Raw genomic sequence first — 11,478 nt, forward strand, 5'->3', positions numbered from 1 at the left:
ATAATAATAGTATTATGTACATTATTACTGAGGTAAAAGTAGTTTGGTACAATTCCTTATAATATAAATGTGTTGTCACAATGATGTGAATATTTTTGTATAATAATAGGACCAAACATGTGAGCGCCCCGAGTAGGGATTACCCGAAAGACCACTCGGTAAATGGTAATGCTCGAGAACAATTTCTGTTTACGATTATGGCCAATACTAACTCCGATTATTGCTCTGGGTAGGCAACCATATGTTCCCCCGCCTGATATTTAACGAGTAGGCAATTCTACGCATGACGACGTTCAAGGAGAGGACGGAAGAGACCTATCGAAGGCATGAGTGTGGTGCAAGTTAGTTATGGGGGTCTCGGTGGTCGTCTAGGTAATAATACTCGACGATCATTATAATAGTTACAATAATAATATAATAAATCACATGACAATTAATGAGTGGATAGAAGGGAGGTGATGAGGATGATGGTCACCGCCGTGCACAGAATTGCATAACGCGACGCTCTAATAGCTTACAATAACAATAGTATTAACAAGAATAATCTTACAATCAATTATTGGTAAATTTGATAAATATATTCTTAAAAATAAAACCCAATAAAATCATTAATAATTGATTCTGATTAAGCCAAACTGATACTAAATTATTTCTTTATTCTTATAATAAATACATGTATTGTAAAAATGTATTACTTTATTAATATATATATTATTTATAAAATAAATCCAAATATAGCCAATAGCAATATAAATTAATATTTTAATACATTTTATGTAAACATAAAAACTGTTTCGTATCTATTAAAATATGTATAAAATGCATAGTAAGCATCCTACGTAATAAAAAATAAATTTGTTTTCATTACTTAAAATAACATGCATTAAAGTGTAAGTATTATTTAAAAAAAATGTATGATAAGAACTTAAGGTACATAGTTAAATTTACATAAATGACAAGTGCTCTAATGACTCCAATGAAATAAATAGGTACCTGATTAATATCCTATTGTCTTGGTTCCTGTAGTGTCTCACAAAAATTTAACTACTGCAAGTTACAACTTATGAGCTTTTTGGGTCGAAAACAAATGTTGCGCATTGGAGTTAGGAATTTATATTTTATTATAAACAACAAATCAGTTTTTTAAATTTTTTGTAGGGGCCTTCAATAAAATGTAAATAATTGTATTTTTTCTAGACTACTCAACACCCGTATTAACTTATATTAGCCCGTATGATAACGGTTATTAAAACCCAAACATTTGCTAAAATTTTTGATTTTGTTATTTGAACACCCGAAACCCAATTAAATGATTCGGATGTAAAGCCCTGGTTTAAAGTGATGTCATATGGTGTTCACATAAATGTTTTTGAACTTAATATTCAACTAGGTAGCTAAATGTCTAAACACAAGTCATATTATATTCAAATTCAATTTTCATTATTTATTTATTTTAACAGTTAGTTAGTACTGTTTTAAATTCCATTAGTTATTTAAACTTTGTTAAGTTTTACCATAGTAGTTTGATTCTGTTAAAATAATATCATTAAATTGTTCACCCGGACCCACAATTAAACCATCTCAATTTACGTAGTATAATTTAAATTAAAGTAGTATAAATAACTTAGATTATGGTAGATGTCTGTCAATATGACATCTATGTTTATGTTCCAGTTACTGTCACATCCAATAGCTATGTTTGCGTCTAATGGTCCAGTTAAAGGGGTAATACATAACTTATCATTAAAGCAACTGTTTTGTTAGAAAAATAAAGTTGCTATCTTTGTAATACAAACATGCTAAACACTCGGCCTATGGGCTGCATGTGACCTTTTTTATGATTTTCGGATAGCAATTATAATGAACAATTAATTGAAAAAAAGTTATACAGCTTTCCTTTTGTGTCACAACTATGTTAGTAAGAGGTACACAAAATGTTACTCTTCTGTATTATCTTCTGATAAACTGTAATTTAATAGTGCTGTAAATAATGAATAAAATTAAAATTTTTTATATTTTTATGTGCAACCCTTATAATAAATTGTTCAATATATTTGGCCCAGTTAATATTTTGAGTTTGACATGTCTGGTGCAGTATAGTAATTAAAACAAATAAATAAAACAAGAGAGAAATAATTAAAAGTATGATATAATTTTGTTACACTCAAAAAAATATAATATAAAAAAAATTGAATGATTTGTTATAATAATTGTAATTCAAAATTAATACAAATCTATAAATTATATCTTGATGTTTGTTTTAATATTAGGCTAATCATGAAAAAAGGAAATTATACAATCAATAATAGATCACTGAGGTAAATAAAAACAAAATATTTTAACATAAATTATTTATTTATATACATGGTGATTTTTCATATCAATGGTTAAAAATCAAATGGAATCATGGTAAAATAGTGTAAAAATAACATTTCTTTATTAATACATTTAAATCATTAAAAAGAAGTAGCTATTGGTTTAATATTCAAAATATAGATGATTATGTCCATCCAAAATTTTAAAAATATATTATTTTTATTATTGATAAAAAAATTATAAAAGATTTAATTTTTCCTAAAATGTAAACATTCAAAAATAAAAAAAAATGTGTGAGCATTAAAAATCACCATGTACAGAGTTATAGAAAAACTGTTCGGTTTTTCCCCAAAAACATTATGTTCCCTTTACTGATTGTTGATTATTATAATAGACTATAATTTTGCTTCAAAGTTAAATTCTTTTAAAAATTTAAATTTAAAAGTATAAGAAAAATCAATTTCAAGCTTAAAAATTATTATTGTGTTAATCAATGAAAGTTACTTGATGTTGATAATAGAAAATAATTATAAAATATAATTAAGAATTATCTTTTGTTAGAAGTTAAGACGTCAGTATTTAATCATTCCACTAATATCTTGGGTTTCTCCCATGGGAATATGTCACGACCAAAATGTCCATAAGAGCTCGTCTGTTGATAAATTGGGTTTCGTAGATTTAATTCCCTATAAAATAAAACACAATTTTACTAACTAAAAAAAAAATTAAATATTAAATTACAGTTATTTATTTATTCATTTTAAATATGGGCAGTTGAACAATGGGAAAGAATTACATAAACTCGTCATTAGTATTGTGATGAATGTGTCATATATTGTCACTTGCATTGTAATTATCTTCAGAACCACTCTTTCATATATTATTCCATTTCTTTAGGGCTATTAATAACTTTAATCAATATGTTTCAAAATATAATTTTGTAAATAAAAGAATTTTAGAAATATTTCATGATAACTTACCGACCTGCATTTATTAGTACCTATCTTATCGTTAACCGTTAATTCATATATTGTGTAGCAATGAGCAAAATACGACAGACCACCCTAGCCTTAATATAATATAATAATAAGATGTATAATAATAGGAGATAAAAGCAGAAAAAAATCAAAAATGAAATAAATAATATTTTATATGTATCTTAGGAAGTTATATTTTTTCAATGTAGTTTTTAATTTTTTTATATGTATTTAATTTAAAAAACCATAAGATAAATGTTACTTATAAGCTGTTACAAAAAAAAAAATTTTTTATGTTGGTTTCAATGTTCTGTATTGATTGAGTAGTTAATGATAATGGAAATACAATAAGGTAAGTGCAATGCTCACTCAGTACAAATGATGTAACATTACATACTAATACCAACAATGGCTTGGGTTAAAATATTCACAAAAATGACGAAATAGTTAAGCCTAATATATTAACAAAAATGTTCTATGTTGATAATCTATATCATCCTAACTAGGGCATCCCTACCTGATTAGTGGTGTATACTGGTACCGAGAGAGAATACGTCTTACATGAAGAAAAATAATTAACTTTAAAATTAACAGTTAGGAGATATGGAGAATTTTTTTTACTTAACAGTTATTGGTTATAACTCATCTACCAGCAAAGGAGGTCAATGTTAAGAGATAAACAAACAAGAGAATAATAACATTTCAATTGATCTTTCAATACATAGTACATACCTAGTAAAATACTAGAATGTATATTATACATACTCTACAAGAGAACTATAATCATTAGTACGTGGTTCCCAGCATCCCAAAATGTAAATGCCAACAAGACTACAGAGAAATTTCTAATTAATATTATGAATACTATACATGAATACATGAATTCAGAATTATAGTTATAAAATAGAAACAAAGTCTAATCCAGAACATATTTGTATTTAATGGAGTATTGCTTGTTAAATTCTTTTGTTTGAAATACCTAAAACACTAATCACTTTATCAAAATATCATAACTATACTACTCGGTACTCGATACTATAACTAATAATAAACATTAGTTTTAAATTTAACACCTCTGTCATTATACAATATGATGGTAAATGACTGCCAAATAACAAAATGTTATTTATACAATTCACTTTTACTTTTACTTACTTGACAATTTTTCCTGGTTTTAAATCAAAATTCTTACGTACAATGTCCAACAATTCTTTTTGAGTTTTAGTAGATGTGCCATAATGGAAAAGTGTGATTGATATCGGTTCTGCTACTCCAATAGCATAAGATACCTAATTCCAAAATAATACAAGTATAAATCTTTATAATTTTTATAAAATTATAAGCATTTTAACAACATACTTGTACTAAACAACGTTTACAAAGTCCAGATTTAACTAAAGACTTAGCAACCCAACGTGCTGCGTATGCAGCTGAACGATCAACCTTAGTATAATCCTTGCCCGAGAATGCGCCACCTCCATGAGCTCCCCAACCTCCATAAGTATCGACAATAATCTTTCTTCCTGTCAAGCCAGCATCAGACTAAAAACCAATTTATAAAATTCATATAATTATTATTATTACAGACATATGCCTAATAAATATATGTAATTGTATAATTATAAAACTGTTTATACTTGAGGACCGCCCATTACAAATTGACCACAGGGATTGATGTGGTAGACTGTTTTGTCATCAAGATACTGTACTGGTATTACTGTCTTGACAACTTTCAACATAACTTCTTGTTTTAAGTCTTCCAAAGTAATTTTTTCAGAATGTTGTACAGATATTACAACTGTGTGCACTCGCTGAGGGACGCAAGCACCATCAACTAAATAGTATTCGCAAGTGACCTATTAAATTGAGCAAATTACAAAAATGAATAAGTTAGATAAAAATCTAAAAGTACATGCATTGTTTCACAAAAATTTTAAAATGTTTTTATTTAACTTATTGCATTTAATAAAATTAAAGAAATAAAATGCTTAAGAAACATGTATAAAATCAATAAAACAGTTAATATTGAAATTAATTTGTATTTTATGATAATATATACTCCACTTACCAAGAGAATATGGTAACTTTAGGCATAAGACTCTAAATGAAGAAAAGAATAGAGACCTGAGTCCACTATGAGTAGTTAAAGCACAGTACAACCACATTCTCTTAGTGTTTAGAGACATTTTTTTAAAATGTATTAAGTTTATCAATACATTTGAACATTCCACATAACAATGAATTTATTAACTTGAAACAAGGTGTTAATAAATAAATTATGATGTGTTTGAATTAAGAAGAGCTTCATGTATCCTACCGCTTATCCAAGATCTGGGTTAGAATTTATTGAAAACAAATTTATTGTTAAGAGATTCAGCTTTAGTTATACTGAAGGTAAAAGAAAATTTTTAACCAAATAAAGTTTTTTAAAAAGGTTTTCTAAGGTATCTTCTGTACTACCAGTAAAGGGTAAAGATTTAAATAAAACAACAAGCAAGGAATTTCATGACATTCAAATAATGGTAACAGTAACCAATTTATTCTAAAAGGTACCTTAGAAATTACATTTTTACAGAAATTGTCTGCTATCAACATTTCCCAGTTTTTGATTAACTGCATGTTGAATATATTAAAGACTCATTTATCCATTTATTATTATTCTTTATTCACCTGTGTTTTTGTGTCAGGGAGTGCCCACCAAAGTTCTCCATTTCTTCGGAGTTCAGCTATTTTTTCATTAAGTTTATGAGCCAGTAAAACTGTTAAAGGCATACATTCTTCAGTTTCATCAGTAGCATAGCCAAACATGAGGCCCTACAGTTTAAAAACAATTTAATTAGTTTTAAATGTAAACGATTAATTATACAAATATATACAACATATCAAATTTGCTATCTATATAACCAATTTTGTATTGTTAGCATAGGAAGTTTCCTGAAACTTTTGAAGACCTACATTCAGTGTCCAATTAAGCAGTATAATAGCCAAATTAACTTTAAATGGACATTTATCTACACTGAAAAATTAATGACACATTGTTACCTGTAACTTAAAATTTTGTTTTAAAATTATTTGTTTAGTTCTATTAATTTTTAATCCTGTATTTATTTATATTTGCGTTGTATTGTATTTAGGAAATATTATTAACTCTTTGTTTAAATTATACCAAGGTATAAACTAGAACAATATAAATGTTTAGATTTTGAGATGTACCTACTATTTTAATAATTTTTTTGTGTTAGTGTGAATAGCTAATTCAATTTTTAACCCAAAAGCACAAACTTCAAGATTTCTGAGACCATTTACATTTACATTTACCATTTAATGTCTATCTGAAGTACCTTCTAGTTCAGTGAGAAATTAAAATTTAATATGATTCCCGACTGTAGATCTGATGCCAGTAATATAGAAATGTTCAAAGTTCATTACCTATTAAAATACTGTGTAAATGCCGTTGTGTTTGCTAATCGTGAAAAGCTGTGACATTTATGAACAACTTAATTTTATAAAAACTCAACTATGAGTTATTTTTAAATTGTTTTTCATAATAATTTGAGTTCAATTTATCTTATCAATTGTAATAATTATTAATATTTAAAAATATCTAGTTTTAATTGAAATAATTCAATACACAGTCAAAAACACTGTGTGCGTGAATATTTTTAAATTACTTCTAAATTAGGGTTAAGTAACTTTATTTACAATTATGCTATACTATGTTGACAAAAATTCTTAAATTAATTCTTAAGTAGTAGTTTAAAACAAAAACAAAAATTGTTATAGAATTTAAATGTCTTACTTCATAAGTTGGCCATTTGCATAATTATAATAAACACTGTACTATAAAATGTATTATTTAATTTATACTTAATTTTTATAAAATATATTACATTTATACATTATACTTTATATGTTGTATGTGTACGTTTTTATCCTAAAATATAATCCTTATTTTATGTAGTGTGGGCATTGGACAGTGTATAAAACATGGTCAAATACAATCAAACCATTTTTTTTAAATGTAAAAGTAATTTTTTTCTATTTGAAGAACAACATACCTGATCTCCAGCACCAATCTCCTCATCAGACTTATTAATATGTACACCAGAAGCAATATTTGGAGATTGTTGATCAATAGCAAGCATCACAGAGCAAGTCTTATAATCAAAACCTATGAACCAGATATGTATGTTATAACATAATAAAAATATTATTAGATTGAAAACATAGTTAAAATTGAGGTATCCTAAATCTAAAAACGTATTTTCAATTCCATGTTGTTAATTATTTAAAATGTTGATAATTTATTTGGAATAGTCAAAAATGATACTTGTTATACTGAATACTATTAATTTATTATTTTTTATAAATAATAAATACTCTTACATAATTTAAGGAATAACTATTCTATTAAAAACTATTTATAATAAGTGATATTTACCTTTTGATGAATCGTCATAACCTATGTGTTGTATTGTGTTACGAACCACTTTTTGATAGTCAACTTTAGCTTTAGATGTTATTTCTCCACACAGTAATACCATTCCAGTTTTGGTTACAGTTTCTATAACATCATATTTATGTAAAATAAAAACAACTCAAAATATATATAATACTTATGTATAAATGTAATTGTTAGTTTTAAGACAAGTTAAAAAATATAAATATAACTTAAGGTCTTTGTTATTGTTGTGATAAATATTATATTAGTTATGTACATTTTCCAAACACACTTAATATGCTTTTCTAGAATTTGGAACCGAATGTGTTTGAACAAATTGAGGTGTATATTGATGTATACTGTAAAACCCACAGCACAATAAATTACATAGGTAGTTCATTTGTATTTAAACGTAACATGTAACCGAAAAATAAATTGAAAACTATCCTTATTATTCAAAATGGTGATATTACAAATCATTCTGTTGTTAATTGTTTCAATGTTGCTGGTATACTGTTATTTTTAATCAATAATTTCTCCATGGTTAGTGGCAAGGAAAAAATATAAACTTTTTGAGTATCTTCAAAATACAAGTAACAATCTTTTAGAGCCAGTTTTCATTATCATATGCATTTTATTTTCTAAGATATGATGGTTTAAAATTAAAATTAAAATTAAAAATATTTGTTTGTTTACCTACAAAGGCCAAATTTGTTTTTTTGTAAAATAAATTGTTATCTTAAGTCTAACAAATGTAAATGAATTAAGTAATATTAATCATAATTATTTCACTTAAGACTATATATATTTGAGATGTCCTATAATACAATTTTATATTTCTTATATGATATTTTAGTACATATCATGTGTTTATGATACATATTAAATAATTTAAAAACCATTATAATCCATTATATAGTAAATTAAGTCGTAAAAGATTATTAAAAACCAATAAATAAGAATAAATTAAATAAATTGTTTTAATTTTAAGACCAATTAGTTGGGTATAACTAATGTGATACATTCATATTACAATACATCCCCAAAAGCTCCTAAAAAAAAAAACAAAAATTATACAGGTAACGTAAAAAATACATCAAAAAGTAAATTTAGTTAGAAAAGTAATTAAAACATTTTTTAATTTTTATAAACGGGGCAATCAAAGATACTATAGTGTTATCACATACAACAGCTATAATATTTAAAAAAAGTATAATCAATACAACCTGGAAAAGACTTTATACAGTATACAAATTTAAGTTATGGTAACCTCAATATTTACTACCACCAGTTGGTGCAGTAAGCAATATTTGTTCAACTAGTATGCCCATAAAACAACCCATTCAAATAAATAATTAAGGAACACAAATTGTGTCAGTTTATAATTAATTCTTAATGAAAGGTTTAGTCATATTAAAAAAGTTCCAAAGTAAATTGGTCAGGTATGGCATAACTCTATTTGTTTTTAAGTATACTTATTTAATACATTTAGTAAAATATAAAAAACTTATGGTTTAAAAAAGAAGTTCTGCAAATGAATGTAAACATTGATATGAACTCACCGCAAGCCACTTTAGCGTCAGGATCTTGTTTCAGATGTGCGTCCAAAATAGCATCACTGATTTGATCACACATTTTATCTAGAAAATAAATGAAGTAAACAAAATTTGAATTGGATATGCTTTTATTAAGAATCATTGATATTAAAATAGGTATATAATATAAAGGTTTTTTTGACAATTATTGTTGTTTCTATTCAATAAGTCTTTAGATGCATCGACCAAGTCATATATATACAATTTTGGCACAACAGATTTTAAACCATTTGTTCTCATTTTTATGCATTTTAGTTTATTATTATTTAGTTTTTAATAAATAGTACCTATCTAATTGTTTTAATCAGAAATGTTTAGTATGTTAAATAGGTATAGTTGGAGTGTTTCAGTGTTTTTATTTCTAGTTAGATACACCGAATATATTTTACAGAGGTTTATTAAAAAAATCGAACATAAAATAGTAATGCAAATATGCGATTAACTAGTTAATCGGCAACAAAAATTATAATTTTGAAAACACAACATAAGTTAAAAAAACTGTCATGTGCACACCAAACAAACTAAATGAAACGAAAACATGTATTTGCATTATTAATTAGTTCAGCAAAAACGATTTTGAATAAAATTTACCCGGATGTCCTTCGCCCACGGATTCAGAAGTAAATAGAAACATCACGCTATCAGAGACTTCTGACTGATGTCCGATATCTTCATGTCGGTTTGCGGTCTTGTCGCCGTTTCTCAGTAATTTATATTCTTCGGTCATGATTTAGACTGTCGATAAAAAGAGAAATAGTGCGTTTATTGGTTGATGCGTTCCACTTGCGATTTCGGTTACAGCTACTACTTCAGTTCCTTCTCTGTTGGCATTTAAACGAGAGCTATAATCTATATACTGAAATAACACTTAGTAATAATAGAAATTAAATTCAAAATAGTAGTTAAGTAATATATGAAATTAATAAAATAAATAATAATAATTGAGTGTAAATACTTACGGGTTCGATTCTGTAGAAGTACCGATGCGCAGTTGACACCGATACGGGCGGGAAGGTTTGTTTGGGTACTGTGACAGGTGCGGCAGTTGGCGAGAACGAAATACTAAACACATATGGACCTGAAACAACCGGCAACAGGTGCCGCCAAATAGTATCATTGTTCAGAATCAGTGTTTGGAAATAGTGTCACTCCAACCGAATTTTTTTTAAACGTTTATCATTTCATTATCACCAGAAATTCGCAACTGCCACCACTAGGTTTCACTCGCTGATAATTTGGCCCTCAACGGTAATGATGGAAGGGTCAGGGGAGGGGTTATACATCGTATTTTAAGAATACAAATTAGGTAGTGTCAACTGTCAGTACTAAGTTAACATAGAACAACAATATAGTGAATAATATAATGAGGTTTTTAATCTAACTTCATATATTTTAGTTAATTTAATTTTAAATTTCAGCCAGTAATTTGTATGGATCGAAAAAAAATTCGGGCCGCAATTCGGAAGAAATGTCTACCGTGGGAAGAAACTAGTAGCCACCCGCGAAGCGATTCTCGGAAACGATTAGCCGATAATGATGACTGGACAAATATAGAACAATAATTAATGAAGAACAATAACAATCAATAATAATAATTATTATTATATTTTTCCAAAATGTAGTATAATCAAATGTATAAGAAAATATAAAGTACACACCGCCTGTGAATAATTTGATTTCAACACTACAAGCAGATAACTGATAAGTTTCCAGTGTTATGTGTTTTTTCATTATTTTATAAAATGGGTAAAAACTAGGGTTTTGGGTGAAAAACTTGATGTAAATCAAGAGGAATTAGGTTAAAAAAATGAACAATCAATGAAGAAAAAAGCGGGTAAGTGGATGTCGCTCTGCTATACATTAGGTGCCAAAGAGGTCACTGTAATGGATGGTATTAAATTTTAATTCAATGATATCATATCATTGTATACGAAAGACGATTCTGAGAGGAGGCGGTATATCAGTTAAGGATATTTTATGTTGTTATTACTATTATTATAAATATGGTAGTCAGTGAGTTGAATTAATATTATTCTTAAAACATCAGTGATGCTGGAAAAATATTCAATATACCTATGTAAAATTGGACAGTTTTGGAACCGAATTACAACAAAATGATGACCATTATTCCTTGTGTTAATATGCAATT

General features: G+C 26.8%; 1 protein-coding gene across 1 annotated transcript; it reads right to left on the minus strand.

Annotated features, from left to right (window-relative positions):
- Positions 1-2,615: 2,615 nt before the first annotated feature.
- LOC111038092 (S-adenosylmethionine synthase-like) lies at positions 2,616-10,152 on the minus strand. Its single transcript, XM_022321029.1, has 9 exons — positions 9,921-10,152; positions 9,297-9,374; positions 7,735-7,857; positions 7,352-7,464; positions 5,964-6,107; positions 4,931-5,149; positions 4,653-4,835; positions 4,449-4,582; positions 2,616-3,002 (listed from the first exon to the last, which is right to left on the minus strand). Exons 1-9 carry the CDS (start codon positions 10,054-10,056, stop codon positions 2,900-2,902), a joined length of 1,233 nt encoding a protein of 410 aa, XP_022176721.1. The 5' UTR covers positions 10,057-10,152; the 3' UTR covers positions 2,616-2,899.
- Between the last annotated feature and the right edge of the window lie 1,326 nt (positions 10,153-11,478).

The sequence above is a fragment of the Myzus persicae genome, unplaced genomic scaffold, assembly GCF_001856785.1.
Source record: "Myzus persicae strain clone G006 unplaced genomic scaffold, MPER_G0061.0, whole genome shotgun sequence".
Classification (NCBI taxonomy): domain Eukaryota; kingdom Metazoa; phylum Arthropoda; class Insecta; order Hemiptera; family Aphididae; genus Myzus; species Myzus persicae.